The following is a 20,879-nucleotide window of genomic DNA, read 5'->3' as shown; positions in this document are numbered from 1 at the left end:
CTAATGCATACTATATTGTAACTGTCGTAACGTTAATCATGCATATTATTGACTTGTCAAAGCAAGTAGGTCCTTGTTGAATGTATGTTTTGAGAATAGATTCTGTTGTGATTGGAATCGATTCCAATGTTTTTTCTTCATTTTAGTGTTTAAATTAAAATATTTAATTTTTTTGTACCAAATATATTTTATTCTTTTCTATTTTGATAAAAAAAAATTTATTATTAAAAAAAAATTTACTACAATATTTATAACTCACCTAAATATTATTTCATATTAATTTTGCCATCAAGGACAATTTGACAATCTTGTATTTCAATTTATTAAATTTGTTTTTAATCAGTCAAATCTCACATGAATTTACAAACTTTACCTTCAAATCCACTCTATCATCATCTCCAACTCCCTTAAAAGAAATAATACAAACTTCACTTTCTTATTCACCCAAATTCATGTAATCTTTCTCCCTCAAATCATTCCTTTAAAAAGAACACAACCTTAAAGAAGATGACAATGCAAGATTATTGTCATATCACAAAGTTAACATCAACATTTAATTGTATAAACTCAATTAAAGAATTTTAAAATTTTGAGAACTTAATAAACTACAAAAATTTATTAGAAACTTAATTAAACATTTCCAAATTTATCCGATTTTCAAAATATAATTAAAGACTAATTTTTTTAGCCATGTTTTGACCATCATTGAAAATAATAAAAAGTATATTATTATTTTCTTTGTTTCTATAATGTCTAGTTTTTAAATAATTGGAAAGTAATATTAGTGAGGTAAGTATGTATGCTACCCCACCTTTTTTTCAAGTGGATCATTAAGAAAGTTAATTATTTCTGATATAAAATTTTAAATATTTTATTTATATTACTTTTAATCTTCCTGGAGAAATATAAAATTATAAGTAAAATTCATCAAATGAAAAGTGATATTCACCTAAATTCGTGATTCAAATCAAATTAAAGTTCCTTTTTGTGTGTATTTTTACCGTGATGTTGTAATCTCATTAAACATGTCTCTGTGTAAGAAAAAAGTGCTAATTAGTTTGACAACGAGATTAAAAAAAAAATGCCCAATTGATGATTACTTATTAGCCGTTGACTAATCTCGAAAGTTCTTAATGTTTTGTTACGAATAAACTATTAAATTAGTAAAATATTAAATAATAAAATAAAGACATTTCAACGCTTAACAAACATCTAATGATTTATTTATCTAACAAACGAGAACGCTAATTGGAGAACATCTAATAATTGATTTATCTAACAAACAATAGAAGACTAATTGGAGAACATTTAATAATTTATTTATCTAACAAACAAGAAGACTAATTCTGAATTATCATCTGAATTAAATGAAATTAAATTAATCAGTTTATTTTGTGTGTGGAGTAATCACCAACTATGGTTAGGATTTTAACACCACCATAGGATTTTAACCTAAATGTGTCTTAACTAAGCATGTCAAGATATCCTAAAATTACACCAGAAAGTTAAAGGTAAATAAACAAAATTACATGTGTAGCACACAATGACTTTGTATAAACACCAATCATGCAAAATTCATAGATAAAAAATAAATTATATAAATATTATAAAATGGGTTAAATATGTTTTTGGTCCCTCAAGTTTTAGTAAATTTTGAAATTAGTCAATCTTCGAAACTTTATACCGATTTAGTCGTTCATATTTAGAAATGCGTAGATTTAGTCATTCTTTCCAAATTTTGTTAAGTTTATTTGACATTTTAAACGCATTTTATGAAAATATTTGAGTTAACATTGAAGTTAAGATGTGTCAAACAGTGTAAACAATTCAAATAGTATCCTGAAATATGTTTGAAACGTCAGATAAACTTCACAAAATTTGGTTAAAAGAATTAAGTTCACACAATTTTTAAAATAAATGACTAAATTGGTACCAAAAACATATTTAATCCTTATAAAATCATTAGAAGCAAATTTCGCTCTATTTCTGATGCCAATCAACATATACACATTGATTAATGAATTAAAAAACGCCCCATTTTCATCACTACGTATTCTTCAATTATATTATTTAAAGCTGAAATTCTACGCAATTTTTATATACATCACCATGTGAATGTACGACTTAACATGAGACTGATAAAAAAAAAAGACAGCTAGTTAGATAACGTGTGAATGCTTGAAAAATGGTGCTATCTTCCATAGTGATTAATATTTTTTTTTTATATTATGTTTTAGAATATGTTAAATGATCTCTATGTTTATAAATTTATAAATCAATAATTTAAAATTTTCAGTAAAATTTAAAAATGATCAGATTGTAACGGTTGAGCAATCTTATCTGTACCTCATGTCTTGTTGTTGAATGAATTTATCATTTATAGAACTTGCGACGACTTGCTGATAAAAAAAAAAATTTACAACTTGACTAAAGAATATATTTCTACAACTTGACTAAAAAAATATAGCCTAATGAATGATGCAAGCATAAAAAAAAGGCACCATAAGTTTAGGTTTGTGATTGACATCTCATAAATAGATGATGGAACAAGGAAAAAGAGATAGATGTGCAACAATCTCCCAGTGTGAGATTATGTGATAGTTCATCATTTTAATTCTGGTTCTGGTTTTGATTAGTAGAATGATGAACAAGGATGATGTTGTGATCCATGTCAAAGGAATGTTGGAGAGGGCAAACACACCCGTAACTAAAAAGTGCTCCATCTACAAAGTACCTTTACTTATTCGTCAGCTCAACCAAAAGGCTTACACCCCAAAGGTTGTTTCCATCGGCCCTTATCACCATAGCAGCCACCGTCTTCGGAACATGGAGAGACACAAAGTAATGTATTGCAAGTCATTTCTTGAACGAGTCAAAACCAAAACAAGTATGGAAAGTTGGATCAAATATATCGCAGATAAGGAAGATCAAATTCGTAAATGCTACTCAGATGCAATTCCATTCAGCTCGAACAAACTGGTGGAGATAATATGTGTGGATTCAGGTTTTATACTTGAACTCTTCTGGATAACTCACCACTATAGGACATCTGAGACGTATCTTTCAACACCATGGTTTGAAAATGCAATATTTTCTGATTTGTTGTTGCTTGAGAACCAACTTCCTTTTTTCGTTCTCAATGATCTCTTCTCTTTGTCTATTGACGATAGTGATACCACTTCATTTATCCAACTTACATTTGAATATTTTCAATATTTCAATAAGTCCAAACTGTCTCATAATCATATTACATGCCATCACTTCACGGATCTGTTACGAACTTTTTACTTATGTGGAAGAGAAAAGACTACAAGGGCCGATCAATGGCCACATATCCCTAGTGTTACTAAGTTGTCAGAAGCAGGAATCAGGTTTGCAAGCTTCGAAAGTAAGTGCTTACTGAACTTGAGTTTTTCAAACCGAGTTCTTCAAATCCCAAAATTCAAAATGGCTGATAATACTGAACAGTGGTTTCGTAACATGATCGCTTTGGAGCAGTTTCACTATCCCAAGGAGTCTTATATTACGGAGTATGCTCTTGTTCTGCAATATCTAGTAAACACAGGGAAGGATGTAGATATACTGGTTAAAGAGGGAGTTATGGAGAATTTATTAGGTGACAGTGATGTTGCAGCTGAAAAGACTAAACGTCTTTGTAGAAATATCGTTCTATCAGATTTTAGTTCTGACTATGTTTCTCTCTGGCAAAACTTGGATGCTTCGTATAAGAGTCGAAAGCTTAAATTGAAGTCAACTCTGAGACGTGATTATTGTAAAGGACCTTGGCAAACTGCTGCAACAATTTCTGCAATTGTTCTTCTAATTCTTTCCTTTATTCAAACAGTTTGTTCTGTTTGGCAGATAACATAGTATTAGAATGTCTCACCTCCTTCTCAAGACCTAGTCATAAGTCTCCTTCCTTTCCTGTTTGTTTTTTGTTTTTTTTCCTCTTTTTCTAATTGTTCACTCCTGATCTTCTTATAACATTCTGTTTGGTGTATTTTTTTGCTATGATTTATTAATGTATCGTGTTTAGTTATGTAAATTAGTATTTAAATTGATTATTATAATTAATTATTTCTTTTCACTAAAATTAGTTATCATATAAATATTTTCCTGCAGTGATTATATATGCTTGTATTTTTAAGCACAAACATCTAACTTAAAAGAGATAAAAAAACTAAAAAAGATTATAAAAAATAAGATAAGCATTTTTTAAACTTAAAAATATATGTTACGGCGACTTATTAAAGTTTTACTTTAAAAAATTATATAAAATATAAAGCAGTAGTAATAATAGTAATTTTAAGCAAAAATGTTGTGTAACCATTAAAATCAATATTTATATTTTAATTAAAAATATATAATATCTCCTTAAAGTAAAAGCATAAAGATTAAGGATGAGATACTTTTAATTCTAAACTCAATAAAAATCAACATGCAAAACATCACTATGTAACATTAATATTTGGACTAAGTTAATTTCAGTGTCTCTCTAGCATTTGATCATTCGAGGCAAATAAAAAATTGTAGAAGTAATAAAAAAGTGGTTTATATACCTTTTTAATCCTCATGTTTATTGCTCCTTCTTCTTCATGAATATTCATGAATATCCGAGGAAAGAGAATGGTAAGCAAAAACACTTTGAATCCAATTCCAATATACGCTTTTGCAGGCATAACATTATGGATATAACCTTCCCAGAAAGGAAAGAACAACTGAGGAACACATTATGACCAAACATCCTTAAGTCAATTAATTAACATGCTGCTGAAACTGATAAATTCTTTTAGCTTCCTAAAGTAAGATTGCCATCTGCTAGGTTTGCGAAGGAGATATATCAAAGAGTTTGACATTTATGTATACCAAATATCCTTTCAAAAATGTATTCTCTCTCGTCATTATCATCACCGATCTATAATTTGCTGTAAAACAAAATCGCTACTCTCATTTTCATGAGTTAAATGTAATGGTATGTTTTTAGTAAAGATTGGCCACAAGATATATAAGAATTTCTCGTATATATGATTAAGATTTTACAGGGAGGAAAGATGAAGAGGAACAGTTAGAATGCATGCATACCCGTGCTTTTGTCAATCATACTCATGCACAACGTGTATCTGTGATAAAAGAAACCCTTAGCTCACAAAAATGAGTACTTAATTATTCTGATTCTCTCAAGAAAAGCATCAAGCAAGAACAAGAACTTTCGTCACAAAGACTCAAAATTTAATCGAAAGAAAGGAATCAGGTAATTCTGCATAATTCCCCACTCACATTATTTCATCTTTGCTCATCACATTTCAACCACAACACCCATTTCTCTGGTTCTCTTCTCTTTACTATCATACATCATCTATCATGCTTATATTTTTCACTCGTATCATATATCTCAATCACTAGTGTTAAACAGACTTTTGAGTTTCCAAAAAATATCCACGTATTAGAAGGTTTTCTGCATTTTCTCTGGGGTTTTCTTTTCTGGACATACTAAGTGACCAGAATGACGAACCACAGGGACCATAAGAACTTTGTGATCGATATAAGGAAGAAGCTGGAGGAAGCAGGGCCACCAATAACTAAAGAGTGTAGCATATACAGAGTGCCCTTTGATATCCGCAAACACAACGAAGATGCATACACCCCAAAGATTGTTTCTATAGGCCCTCTTCACCACAACAATCATCACCGCCTTCAAAACATGGAAAGACACAAACTTGTTTACTGCAACGCATTTCTTGAACGAACCCAAACAAGCTTAGACACCTGGATCCGCTACATAGAAGAGATAGAGCCTGACTTTCGCCGCTGTTATTCAGAAACGCTTGGGTTCAGCAAGGAGGAACTGGTGAATATAATCGTGGTGGATTCTGGTTTTATATTTGAGCTTTTCTGGAAAGACCGTTACAACGAATGGTCGGGGAACGACACCTTTCTTTTAATTCCCTTGATAAGGGACACTATAGCAGTAGATTTGTTGCTATTTGAGAACCAGATTCCATTTCATGTTCTCACCCATCTTTTCAATCTCTCTCTCACATCTGTTGCTGGTAACAATGCCATTCCTTCATTTATTGAACTTACGTTTCTCTATTTTGAATTTTACAACACACCTGAGTTGAAATTCGATGATAATAATATTAGCATAAGTCACTTCACGGATCTAATCAGAACTTTCCACTTGCAACATCCTCCGGAAAGACGACCTCCTAGGACTACTAAATTGCTGAAACATGTTCCTACTGCTAATGAGTTGTCAGAAGCAGGTGTCCACTTTAAGGTTCTTGACAGCGTCTGTTTGCTAGACTTGAAATTTTCAGGAGGAGTTCTTCGAATGCCGCAGTTGAAAGTGGAAGATCGTACGGAAGTTTTGTTTCGGAACATGGTGGCTTTGGAACAGTGTCACTATCCTCATGAATCTTACATCACAGACTATGTTTCTCTTTTGGACTTTCTTATAAACACCAGCAGAGATGTGGATACACTGGTCCAACAGGAAGTACTGGTGAATTGGACAGGAGACACTGATTCTGTGGTCAATCTGTTCAATAGTCTCGGCAAAAATATTACACAGTCAAACATGAATTTAAATTACTGGAGTGTGAGCCATGGCTTGAATGGTTTTTATCATAATATTTTTAATAAGCTGAAATCCACTCTGAGACGTGATTATTGCGACAGTCCTTGGCAAACTGCTGCTACTATTGCTGCGATTGTTCTTCTTGTTCTCTCTGTGATTCAAACAGTGTGTTCTATTATGAGTGTGATACCGCAAGAATAGATTTGTCTTGAAGACCTGGTAAGTTCAGTTATTGTTACAATGCTAATTGTTGTGAGTGTTTTTTTAATCATTTCAATTTCGGTGTTTCAATGGTTTTTTCACTTGGAGTGTTGTATCTGATTATTCTTATCATTGCTAAGCATAAAGCTTTAGTGATGCTCTTAAAGAATATTTATGCAGAAGATGATCTAATCTAATGTAGTTAATCCCTCGGACTGCAGAGTTGTGAAATAAAGATAATGTCTTTAAGAAGCATATTATCAACATTTTATCTTTATAAGGGATTTCAAATTGTTATTATTATTAATATCGTGTTATTGTTTATTCTGTAATATCGTATTTTTACTATTATAAGATTTTATTTTAATTTATTATATTAAATCCTTTTATAATAATAATATGAATAAAGAAAATTGTCATATAAAATTTTCGTTTAAAATTAATGTTTTCCTATCACTTACAGTATTGCACCGATATCTAGAGCGATTAAAATGGATTGGAATTTGCGAGTCAATCCGGCTTACTCTAGGTTCAGGCTAGATTTGGTTGAAATTTTTTTACAAACTTCAATACGGGTTGATTTTTGACCTGACTCATAGAACCTAGCTCACCCGGGTTGAATCCGTGGTGAGCCGGGTTGGTGAGTCAGCCCGCAAATAAAAGGGTCACACAATATTTTTTATTAAGTTGGACTTTACATTTGGGTCATGTTATCTTGTTTTTTATCTTGGTTTGTTTTAAGATTGTATTAAAGTTTATTTAGATTTTAATTAGAATTATAATTTAGTTTTGACTGAAAAAAAATAAAAAATTATATTTTTTTTAATTAAGTGAACCCATTTAACGCATCAACTCGTGGTGAGCCATGTCGGGTTCGAATTTTTTTGACTTCTAAAAAGTTAGCCGAGTTAGGTTGACTCACTAAATCATTAACTCGTGGTGAGTCGAGTCGGGTCGGACCGAAATACCCGTTTTGACAGCTCTACCGAGATCATACTAATAATACTATTCTATAAATTTTAATAGACAAGAAAAGATTAATTTGATATTTAAACTTGATACTTATTTGTGTCATAAATGCAGTAAAATTGTAGCAAAATATCTGTAGCCATATTTTAGCCAAAAACATTTGTAATGACTTCAAACCATATTTGACCAATAATATAGTAATCTTGAATTCCGCAACAAAGTAGAAAATAATGGTAATGTATGATCTGACCCAGCTAACTAACGCAATCAACACCTTAAAAGCCATTTTGACAATAAGCTATGATATCAGCTTCATGTATTATTATATGACGGTGCTTAATTCGAACACGATAGCTACGTATTTGTCCTACGCTAGCATGACAATAGACCGTTATGAAGAAAAGTAGAACAAAATTTTGGTCAAATACTATCACCAATCATGGATGAACTTTAGTAAATTAAAAAATTATTAGGGGATAAACAGGGATGCATCATCATTTTGTTTTGATGTCATTAACTTAGTTAAAAAGAACCACACTTGCCGTTTTCAGCGCTCACAACAAGTATGCAAAGAAGATGGACAAATGTAAACGGTCACAGTCACATTTTTTTTTTTTTTGCATGTGATAGTTTGTTTGCATTAAATTTAGACTTTTGGACTTAAACTAGACCAATTTAAAACTAATTATATATACAAAGAGATAACAAAAACAAACAATAAAATAAAAGATGAACTAAATTTATATGAATATTAAAGAGAATAGCCATGCTAAAATAGCACATTCAGAAGAAAATTCATACTAAGATGCAAAAGATTATATAACTAGAACAATAATTGTCAATAAGATAACTTAGCATGAAACCCAGGTACCAATCTTCCTCCACATATGTATTTCTGCATTAGATTATTAGAAAAACATTAATTATAAAGTACAATAAGAGTTAAGAAATTGTAGAAAAATAATTTGAATCCAAGCTTTTAAAATTTTGAATCCAAGTTTTGTTAAGACTACCGGATAAAGTGAAGTTTGAATGCGAGCTTCAAATGTTTTTGTCAAAGATATGTGAGAAAGAGAAAAAAATTACAAATTAAGAGATACAAAAATTTCATGTAATTCTTAAAAAGTAGTTAACACTTATAAATATCATTTAGATAATATATTTTGCAAAAATGGAAAATTACAAGTTGTTACATTAAGTTTAAATTTAGAAAAAAGTCCACTGACAATAATTTATTTTTGACAAAAAAAAAAATTATACTAATAATGTCTAATGTCTTAGGTAATGATTATCCTAGAGGATTGTAGAACAAGTTACTTACATAATTCATTACGTTGAAACTACATTAAACAGAATATATATATGTCTCTCTACACCAAACAACTTTAATATTTATCTCCATTCTCTTTGTTTGTAATCGACCACACGTTACATTTATATCTTGGTCTACTTGTACCAAAAGTGTCTAGGGTGAGAGACAGAGTTCGATTATTTAGAGGAATAGAATGATGAACATGGATGATGTTGTGATCCATGTTCAAGGAATGCTGGAGAACGCAAACCCACCCGTAACTGAAGAGTGCTCCATCTATAGAGTACCTTTACTTATTCGTCAACTCAACCACGAAGCTTACACTCCAAAGGTTGTTTCCATAGGCCCTTATCACCATAACAACCCTCATCTTCAGAACATGGAAAGACATAAAGTAACGTATTGCAAGTCATTTCTTGAACGAACCAACACAAGTATGGAAAGTTGGATCCACTATATAGCAGGTAAGGAGCTCCAAATTCGTCAATGCTATTCAGACGTTCTTGAGTTCAGCCCAAAGGAACTGGTAGAGATAATTTGTGTGGATTCGGGTTTTATACTGGAACTCTTCTGGACAACTCACTGTGGTACATATAACAAGTATCTTTCCACACCATGGTTTGGAATTATGATATTATATGATTTGGTGTTGCTCGAAAACCAACTTCCTTATTTTGTTCTTCACGATCTCTTCTATCTATCTGTTGGCGATGGTAACAATAACATCCCTCCACTCATCCTTCTTACATTTCAATACTTTGACTTTTTCAATAGGTTGGATTTGTCTCCTAATTTTATCACATGTCATCACTTCACGGATTTGTTACGAACTTTTCACTTATGTGGAAGAAAACAAACTACAAGGACCAGCCAATGGCCGCATATTCCTAGTGTTACTAAGTTGTCAGGAGCAGGTATAAGGTTTGAAAGCTGCAAAAGTAAGTGCTATCTAAACTTGAGTTTTTCGAGACAGGTTCTTAAAATACCAAGATTCACAGTGGATGATGGTACTGAACTTTTGTTTCGCAACATGGTGGCTTTGGAGCAGTTTCATTATCCTGATGATGCCTACATTACAGAGTATGCTCTTGTTCTACAATACTTGGTAAACACGGCTAAGGATGTGGATATACTGGTTAGAGCGGGAGTTATGAAGAACTTATTAGGGGACAGCGATTCTGCGGCTGAAAGGACTAAACGTCTTTGCAGAAATATTGTTCTCAAGGATTTTAGTTCTGATTATGTTTCTCTGTGGCAGGACTTGGATACTTCGTACAAAAGTCGTCGTCTTAAGTTGAAGTCAACTCTTAGACGTGATTATTGTAAAAGTCCTTGGCAAACCGCTGCTACCATTGCTGCAATTGTTGTCCTTCTTCTCTCGTTTGTTCAAACAATTTGCTCTATCTGGCAGATAAAACAGTCTTAGAATGTCTTACCTCCTCTCCAATACCTCGTCAATCAATCGCCTTACATGTTTATATGTTTTTTTCTTTTGATTATTCTATTATGTCTGTTATCTCTAGTTGCTGACTTAAAGCAACTAAGTTCTTCTTTATGTTTTGTTTGGTGTGTTTTTTTATCGTCAATTATTTATGTACCATGTTTAATTATTGTAATGTTAGATAATTATGTTTCATTTATATTAATTTTTCTGTGTGATAATGATCTTTCTTTTACAAAAGTATTTTATTGATTTAATTTATGTACTCTTTGTTTAATATTTGTTTGAAAATTTTTCTTATTTTCTAGTCCTAATTTATCAAAACTTTGTGTTTTAATTGTATCTACATGTTGAAGTCAACTTTTAGACGTGATTATTGTAAAAGTCCTTGGCAGATCACACCATTGTTGCAATGATGATTATTGTAAAAAGGATAATGATTTTTTAATTACTAAATTTTAATAACTTTCTCTTAAAATCTTATGTGTCATTTTTAAAGTAATTTTCCATTTTTTTATTTTCTCATTTTCAATATTTTAAAATCACTTAGAAAATGACACATTATGTTGTAAGAGAAAATTGTCACAATTTAGTAGTTAAAATATCATTTGCCTTTTTTTTTCTTCACCATCGATCATCCCCTCTCATCACTTTCTTTTTCCTCCGTCGGTTACTTGCCTCACTTTTTGCCTTCTTCTTCCTAAAAGATATTCTGGATCATGCAATCTGAGAAAGATTTTTTTATTTTTTATTTTGATATGCATAATTTAAGATACAATTGTTTCTCTCTGTATTATGTATCGTGGATTGTATCTCGATTGTGTATTTTGGAACTCAGAAAAAAAAATTGAAATTTTAGAATGTATATGGAGGTGCATAAAGAAATTCCCCTTCTCTTTTATCTTATTTATTAGGATACGCAATGGCGGATCTTCACCAAAATATTTTGGGGAGCCAAAATAATATACTCAAAATTTATATATTTAATATTATTGTGACTAATTCAATAAAAATGAATACATAATCTAGTACATTTATAATTATTAAAGAAATTACACATATCTAGAGATGGCAAATAAACCCGTCCCCGCGGGTATTGCCCGAACCCGTCCCCGTTTTGACGGGAAATCCCCACATTGACTGGGTATGGGTATGGGTATGGGGAATCCCCGACTTTTTCAGTTGGGTATGGGGATGGGTATGGGGATGTACATATCCCCGCCATAATACCCGTCCCCGCCATATCTCCATTCTCGTTTAAATTATTAAAATATTCACAACTAATTAAGTAACCCTATATATATATATATATATATATATATATATATATATATATATTCTTTTTTTTATTTCTTTTAATTATTTGGTTTGTCATGAAACTCATTCGTACCTCCAATATATATTTTATCTTATCATAACGTTTATGTAATTATGTTAAAATGATGTATGTTAATTAAAAAAAATTTATGTCTCACATTTGAATATTTATATTATTTTTTAATATTTTTATTTATTATATATTTTTCTTTCACATGAGAATGTTCATACTCTCAATTTAAGGTAATATAACAAAAATTATTTACTTATTATTATTATTATTTTTTGTTTAATTTGAAGAACTTTTTTGTTTCATTAAAATAATTTTCGTTATTTTTCAACCATTGAGTATATATGTTGATATTTGAAAAATTTTCTTAATTCTCTAAGATATTTTTCATCTTATCATACCTTAATTATACATTTGATTTCCTTTGTACGATTTCTTTTGATAGTCTCTCAAATTATTTCTACAACACACATTTGTTAGTTTTTTAATATTTTTATTTGTTGTTTATTTTCATCATGTAGAAAAATATTTAGATATATTCTATCTAATTATTTTTTACTTTATAACTCATTATTAATCATACTGTAATTTTTTCACTTTAAATTATGTTTGAAGTGGTTAAAATTTATATATATATATATATATATATATATATATATATAATGATATTTAGGAATAGTATATGATAATTCACTATAAGAAAAACATGAAATAGTGACTAATTTAGTCATTAACTCATATTAGTCACTATTTTTTGTCATTAATGGTAGTAGTTGATTTATTGTCTGAATCAGTGATTAAATTAGTGATCGATTCAATGATCGAACCGGTACTTGATTTAGTGACAAATTTAATTACTAATTTATTTGTAATTTAATGACAAATTTTTTTGTCACTAATGATATTTCTATTTAATTTTAACCACTTCAAACATAATTTAATAATTAGTTCTCTAAGGTATTTTTCATCTCATCATACCTTAATTATACATTTGTTTTCCTTTGTACAATTTCTTTCAATAGTCTCTTAAATTATTTCTAAAATACACATTTGTTAGTTTTTTAATATTTTTATTTGTTGTTTATTTTCATCATGTAGAAAAATATTTCGATATATTCTATCTAATTATATTTTACTTTAGAACTCATTATTAATCATACTGTGATTTTTTCACTTTAAATTATGTTTGAAGTGGTTAAAATTTATATATATATATATATATATATATATAATGATATTTAGGAATAATATATGATAATTTACTATAAGAAAAACATGAAATAGTGATTGATTTAGTCATTAACCCATATCAGTCACTATTTTTCGTCATTAGTGGTAGTAGTTGATTTATTGTCTGAATAAGTGATTAAATTAGTGACCGATTCAATGATCGAATCGGTACTTGATTTGGTGACCAATTTAATTACTAATTTATTTGTAATTTAATGACAATTTTTTTTTTCACTAATGATATTTCTATTTAATTTTAACTACTTCAAACATAATTTAATAATTAGTTCTCTAATGTATTTTTCATTTTATCATACCTTAATTATACATTTGATTTCCTTTGTACAATTTCTTTCAATAGTCTCTTAAATTATTTCTAAAACACACATTTGTTAGTTTTTTAATATTTTTATTTATTGTTTATTTTCATAATGTAGAATAATATTTTGATATATTATATCTAATTATTTGTTATTTTATAACTCATTATTAATCATTATGTAATTTTTTCACTTTAATTGTATAAATAACTTTTATCTACTACAATATAAAAATTTAATGTAATTGCTATGAATATTTATTTGTCACTATCCAACATATATTGAAGTTCAAAAGATACAAAATCTATGTCAAAATTTTATTATTATGTTTATTATTTGTTCTTTGTGTCATTTTGATCAAGTGATGTATTATAACTTTTATTAGTGTATAAAAAAGAGATTCATTAGAATTTAAAAATAGAAGTAAACAAACATTTAAAATATATTTTAATTTGAATATTTGTTTTCCTTTTATATTTTTTTGAAATATTTATTAATTTTATCCACTAAGTTTCTTCAATGTTGTAGTTTGCAAATTTAATAAATGTCTTGGTTCTCATGAAATTTTATTTGGTATTATAATCTAAAATGTAGACAATTATAATTTATTTCAAAATATTTGATATGGAAGAAACAATCATCCTCCTAATATTGAATATTTGATAATATTATGTTTTCTTTACCGTAATTTTGTTCTTTTATAAAAATTAATATTGAAGTAGTTAGAATACGGGTACGTGTATGGGTACGAGATTATACCCGTTACCCGGTGGGGATAGGGATGGGACAAAAGTTTGATACCCGTTGGGTTTGGGTATGGGGATGGGGATGAATTTTTTTTGCGGGGATGGGTATGGGATAGCGAAACCCGTCCCCGCCCCGCCCCGTTGCCATCCCTACACATATCTAAAGGAATGTCTATCATTTTTTCATATTTTTGAACTCATGGTAATTGAATTGTAATTAAATTTTTCAGTTAACTTTTTTCGATGTAAATAACAATATTATCTGCAAAATATTCATCTTCCATTTTATTAATATGCATTTGATTCAAAAAAAATTCACAAGCTTTCATTTCATTGTTATGCAATAAATAACCATATTATCATGTTTTCATCTTCATCGGTAGTTTCTCTATCAATTTTAAAAAATAAATTTATTCTTTTGTTTTTCATTAATATACCTATTTAAAAAATAAGTTTAAGACTAAAAAATAATTTATCATAATCTAATCAAAAATTGAGAGAATAATTACTAAAAAAATCTATAATAATCAAGTTACAATTAAAAATCGACTATGAAAAATCACAGTACATTGTTTCTTCTTCTATATTAATTAAAAATGAATATACAAAAAGGTCATGAGGTAAAAAATAATGCTAAATGTTAAACAAATAGTTCATTATCAAGTGAGACAAGAGAAAACTACCTTATTTATTTATTTAATAATGGAAAAAAATATGAAAAAATGAGGATATAAATACTAAGTTTATGTTTTTTTTTAGTAACAAAAGAAAATAAATAAACATGAAAGAAGAATACAACATATGAAAAATTCAAAAGACAATGAGAGAAAAAATAAAAAATATCTTAATAATTTTGTTTCTTATATATTTAATTTTATATTTTATTATTTATTATTGTATTTTATAAAATAAAAAAAATACTTAATTTAATTTTATTAAATTTGAACATAATATTATTTAATTTTAAAAAAATAAAATAATTTTTAAATTTATATAATTTATATAATTTATATAATTTAAAAAAAAATACAAAATAATGAAAAAAAAAATTTGGAGGAGGGAGGGCCGTGGCCCTCGCCTGCCCCTTGCATCCTCCGCCACTAAGGACACGGACTATTTTAACACCACTATTTCTTAGGAACATTCCACATTATTTCTCTAAACTATTCACTCTTTCTTTTAAAAATACAAGGATTAAATATGTTTAGAAATTGAAATTAATACCTCTTGAAAACCTTGAACAAATTTAGTTCCTTATCTTTAGAAATACGTGGATTTAGTCATTGAAATTAAATTTTGTTAAACTTATTTTGAGATTTCAAACGTGTTTTTCAATTAACATTACATCATCAAACATGTATCAAATTGTGTAAACAAACTAAAATATTATAATGAAATGTGTTTGAAATGTCAAATAAAGTTAATAAAAGTTGGTTATAAAAGGACTAAATCCATACATTTATAGAGTTGAGGGACTAAATTGGTTCAAAGTTTTCAAGAAAGACTAATTCCAAGTTTCACTAAAAGTTTATCCCAAAATACATTTTATATGTTTTGAAATTTCTCTTCTAAAAATTTTATTCCGAAAAACTTTTTCAAAACACATTTGTATGTTTTAGAAATCTTGTTCAGAAAATCCTAGTTTGAAGATAACGTTACAGAAATCATGTATCAAAAAATTTAGAAAGTTTTTGTTAGAAGATTTCTAAAACAAATAATCTGGAAGTCAATACTATGAATGTTATAATGGTTATTTTAAAAATTGTGTGGGTACATTTAGTAATTATGAATATACAGGAAGAAAAGTCAAATCAGAACATGTTTGGACCTGAGTGAATAACAACAATACCATATTAGAGTAATTTCTAACATATGAACAAGAAAAACTTAATATTGAAGATAATTTATAGAACTTTTAAGACCAGAAACCATAAAATTTACGACTGTGTACATCAAGTGGTTTAACAAGGTATATTACAATAATTTATAAAATTTATAAAATGTGGACATGACTGAAAAATAAGAGGTTAGAAATCTTGTTATTTGGTCGTACATGTAACTTTTTCCTATTCTTCTCTACTCAATTTTCTGGTTCACACTAATACGAAGGTTTTTCACACTCATTAACAAATCACTAGAAGAATGTCTCTTTTACATACATAATTGGACTAAATGTATGAATTAAATTCACTTAGAATAAAACTTTTATAAAATTTTAAAGTAATTGAATTGTACAATTATTTAAATAAATTAAATTAAATATCTTAAATAAATTAAATTAAATTAAATTAAACTATTTTAGATTTTTTGTAACTACTTAGATTATCTAACTATTTGAATTATTATAAAAAATATGTATTTTCTAATTTAATACATTTTAGTTTGTTTTAGTTATTTAAATTTTAAAATCTAAAATAATACAATAATTAAGAATAATTCTTTTTACATAATTTAGCTTTTTAATATAATTTAATTCACTTTGTATTAATTTATTTCAGTTTAAATACTGATGAATGGTCATAATATTAATTGTATCTCCAAATTGACATCACATGTGACTCCTCATCCAAGATGGTTAATGGAAGTTCAACGTTGAATATCGAATAATGTGACTTAGTCATCTTCTCCCACGAAGACAACGTTCAAGGTCAAATCTACATGTACTTGTATGTATACACAAAATTCAACATCTTGTATAATACTAAATTCTAGTAAAGAAAAAACATTCATATAATTGCATCACCTCTAGTAAATTTGTAACAAAAAACATACTTTTTCAAAATAATTTAATTTCGAACTATTTCTCATAAGTGTTTATACAACATCGAATACCTTAATGTGTATTAAAAATATAACAGTAACTTTAAATCACAAACCACAATATTGAGCACAAATATAAAAAATACTCGTAAACTGGATGTCAATTCCTTAGATATCTAATCACTTTAGATATCATTTATACACATTATTAATTTACTAGAACCATTATAAAAAAAAACATTTATATAAGTTTTCATATTGGGTGTGAATTTTTTTTTTTATTTTTTTGTGAATTATCCATAAAGCTTTGTAGAAAATAAATTTTAAATAGATTTTTATGTGGATTTCTTAAAATTTTATAAAATATTCACGGGAAGTAATGATAAATTAAGCTATCCTTACTTGGTGATGATGGTTCTATTTTATGGTTACATGGCCACAAGCAAAAAATACTTTTTTATTTGTTTGGTTAATTTTTATAGTAATCTCACATTTTTGGTTAGTTTTTTTTAATTTATTTTTGGTTCTACTTTACATTTTACTGATTGTAAATTTTCCAGTTAAGTCATATTCATCAACTACTTTAAAAAAAATTAGGATAAAGTATAACTTTCATGCATCATGTATATTATCAATTCTCATTTTTAATATAATTACAAAAAAGTTTATACCAACCTCAATACAATAAGTATAATTTTGTCACGTGATAAAATAAAGACATTTCAACGCTTAACAAACATCTAATAATTTATTTATCTAACAAACGACAAAGACTAATTCGAGAACATCTAATATAATTTATTTGTCTAACAAACAAGAAGACTAGTTCAGAACTGTTGAATCAAATGAACTTAAATTAATCAGATTATTTTGGTTAGGCTTTTATCTCCACCATAAGAGACGAAACGTGCATGATTGACATATGATAAATACATGGATCAGCCACAATGTGATAATTTCATCATTTTAATTCTGGTTTTGGTTTCTGGACTCTACCTTGTTCCATGATGAACATGGACGATGTTGTGATCCATATTCAAGGAATGCTGGAGAAAGCAAAGCCACCCATATCCGAAGAGTGTTGCATCTATAAAGTACCTTTACTTATTCGCCAAATCAACCAAGAAGCTTACACCCCAAAGATTGTTTCCATAGGCCCTTATCACCATAACAACTCTCATCTTCAGAACATGGAAAACCACAAACTAACCTATTGCAAGTCATTTCTTGAACGAACTAACACAAGCATGGAAAGTTGGATCCATTATATAGCAGGTAAAGAGCTCCATATCCGTCAATGTTACTTAGACGTACTTGAGTTTAGCTCGAAAGAACTTGTAGAGATGATATGTGTGGATTCAGGATTTATACTGGAACTCTTTTGGATAACTCACTATAAGATATATGACAAGTATCTTTCAACACCATGGTTTCGACTTATGATATTATATGATCTGGTGTTGCTTGAGAACCAACTTCCTTTTTTCGTTCTTCACCATCTCTTCTGTCTATCTATTGCCGATGGTAACAGTGACATTCCTTCATTCATCCGGCTCACATTTAAATACTTTGACTTATTCAATAGGTTAGATTTGAAACCTAATCTTATCACAACATGTCATCACTTCACAGATTTGTTACGACATTTTCACTTATGTGGAAGAAAACAAACTACAAGGACTGGCCAATGGCCGCATATTCCTAGTGTTACTAAGTTGTCAGAAGCAGGAATAAGGTTTGGAAAGCACGAAAGTAAGTGCTATCTAAACTTGAGTTTTTCAAGAAAGGTTCTTAAAATACCAAGATTCACGGTGGATGATGGTACTGAAATTTTGTTTCGCAACATGGTGGCTTTGGAGCAGTTTCACTATCCTAACGATGCCTACATAACAGAGTATGCTCTTGTTCTGCAATACCTAGTAAACACGGGTAAGGATGTGGATATACTCGTTAAAGCGGGAATTTTGAAGAACTTTTTAGGGGACAGTGATTCTGCGGCCGAGAGGACTAAACGTCTTTGCAGAAATATCCTTCTCAAAGATTTTAGTTCTGATTACGTTTCTTTATGGCAAGACTTGGACGCTTCGTATAAAAGTCGTCGTCTTAAGTTGAAGTCAACTCTTAGGCGTGATTACTGTAAAAGTCCTTGGCAAACCGCTGCTACCATTGCTGCAATCGTTGTTCTTATCCTCTCTTTTGTTCAAACAATTTGCTCAATTTGGCAGATAAAACAATCTTAGAATGTCTTACATCTTCGAAGACATTGTCAATCATTGATCTTCTTCCTTGTTTATATGTTTTTTCTTATTGTATCCACATTCTCTAGTTTATCACTTGATAGAAACTTAATTCTCCTTTATATTTGTTTGTGTGTTGTAATGTTAAATAATTATGCTTCATTTATATATTAATTATTTTTGTATTCATAGACTTTGTTTTTACAAAATGTTTTAATTATTTAATGTATATATTCTTTATTTTGGTTCTTACATTTTACGTTTTAATATTTGTACCATTTTATTTTTATTTTCTAGTCTTAAGGTTATCAAAATTTTGTGTTTTAATTATTATGTCTACAAATTTTATATTTTAATCTTTGTTGTTAGTTGTCAAATAATTTAGTTATTCTAACATCGATGTAAAATTAGAAAATATAATCTAAAGCATTGTGATGTTTATTTTTTCAAATTGTTAAACCCTCAAAACTTTCTTGCTGTTTGAAATTTAAATAATCAAAGTTATCTCTTATATGCTCCCACAAGTTTAAATCCCTCGTTAGTGTACGACGTCCATCTATTCTCATCCAAACCCTTCCTTTTAAAAGTTTCACAAGCAACTATATAATCTAATTTAAGTGATGAGTCTATTATCATGTGTTGTGGGTTGCATAATTGTCCCGGAGGTTGGATGGATCAAGTCACAATCCAAATAGGATCCTGGTAGGACGATTGCTGAGGAAGAGATTGTTGCATGTGGCATCAATTGTCCCGTGGTGAAAGTCAAGTGGGCCGAGTCATAATCGAATCATGACGTTTGGATTGTTACGCTCTTAAGTAAAAAGAGTTGCGTCCTGACTAATAACTATAATTTTTTGCCAAGTGATAAGCGTCAATTATCATTTGGTGTTTCTTCTTCATTATGTGACTCTTCTTTCTTATATGACTCTTCTCATATATTCAAAGATTACACACTTAATTAACAATTAACCTCTTTATTATATCTGCCTTTAATCTATCATCACATAGACATTGGACCTAACACCATAATTTATGAAAAGTAAAATAAAATATTTATTAAATATAGATAAAATTAAGGTGTTACAAAACAAATAACATAGTGATAAAACAAACATAACCAAAAAACATTGAAGGAAGATGCCTACACCCCCAACAGTTCTTTATGTTGGCCCTTTTCACCATAACCGTTTCCCTCGTCTCCACAATATGGAAAGACACAAATTCATGTATTGCAAGGCCTTTCTAAAACATATACAAAAAAGTTTGGATAGGCGGATCCATTACGTAGAAGCAGTGAAGTTTGAGAGAGTATCCAGAAACAATTTCTCTTTCCTTATATTAGACAGGATTCAGATAATTAAAAAGGAATATTAGACACCAAATCTGCTAAAAGTAATTGACTTTCAACCATGAAATCAATTTAAAATTTCATGACATTTTACATCCCAACCTCGTTAAATTAAATAATATTAAAAATTTCAACGAATTCACAGTATATAAGAATATAGGTGGATCCTAATCTTATTTCCAAATGGGTTAATTATGTTTTTAATCCTTCAAGTTTCATTGAAATTGAAATTAATCAATTTTCGAAATTTTTGACCAATTTAGTCCTTTATCTTTAGAAATACGTAAATTTAGTCTTTTTAATCAAAATTTTGTTAGGTTTATATGACGTTTCAGGCGCATTTCATGACAGTATTTGAGTTGTTTACCTTATTTGACACATTTTCACTTTAGTATTAACTCAAATATT

General features: G+C 28.9%; 4 protein-coding genes across 4 annotated transcripts; all 4 read left to right on the top strand.

Annotated features, from left to right (window-relative positions):
- Window positions 1-2,549: 2,549 nt before the first annotated feature.
- Window positions 2,550-4,128, top strand: LOC114164278 (UPF0481 protein At3g47200-like). The gene has a single exon (XM_028048885.2). The coding sequence runs from the start codon at window positions 2,641-2,643 to the stop codon at window positions 3,868-3,870; it is 1,230 nt and encodes a 409-aa protein (XP_027904686.1). The 5' UTR covers window positions 2,550-2,640; the 3' UTR covers window positions 3,871-4,128.
- Window positions 4,129-5,313: 1,185 nt separating this feature from the next.
- LOC114164563 (UPF0481 protein At3g47200-like) lies at window positions 5,314-7,041 on the top strand. Its single transcript, XM_028049280.2, has one exon. It carries the CDS (start codon window positions 5,504-5,506, stop codon window positions 6,779-6,781), a length of 1,278 nt encoding a protein of 425 aa, XP_027905081.1. The 5' UTR covers window positions 5,314-5,503; the 3' UTR covers window positions 6,782-7,041.
- Window positions 7,042-9,167: 2,126 nt separating this feature from the next.
- On the top strand, window positions 9,168-10,708 carry LOC114164386 (UPF0481 protein At3g47200-like). The gene has a single exon (XM_028049038.2). The coding sequence runs from the start codon at window positions 9,256-9,258 to the stop codon at window positions 10,486-10,488; it is 1,233 nt and encodes a 410-aa protein (XP_027904839.1). The 5' UTR covers window positions 9,168-9,255; the 3' UTR covers window positions 10,489-10,708.
- A 7,182-nt stretch (window positions 10,709-17,890) lies between these two features.
- On the top strand, window positions 17,891-19,126 carry LOC114195921 (UPF0481 protein At3g47200-like). The gene has a single exon (XM_028086370.2). It carries the CDS (start codon window positions 17,891-17,893, stop codon window positions 19,124-19,126), a length of 1,236 nt encoding a protein of 411 aa, XP_027942171.1.
- Window positions 19,127-20,879: the final 1,753 nt, after the last annotated feature.

The sequence above is a fragment of the Vigna unguiculata genome, chromosome 9 (assembly GCF_037176805.1).
Source record: "Vigna unguiculata cultivar grain cowpea cultivar isolate G323 ecotype 2 chromosome 9, ASM3717680v1, whole genome shotgun sequence".
Lineage (NCBI taxonomy): Eukaryota > Viridiplantae > Streptophyta > Magnoliopsida > Fabales > Fabaceae > Vigna > Vigna unguiculata.
This window is presented reverse-complemented; position numbering and strand designations above follow the sequence as displayed.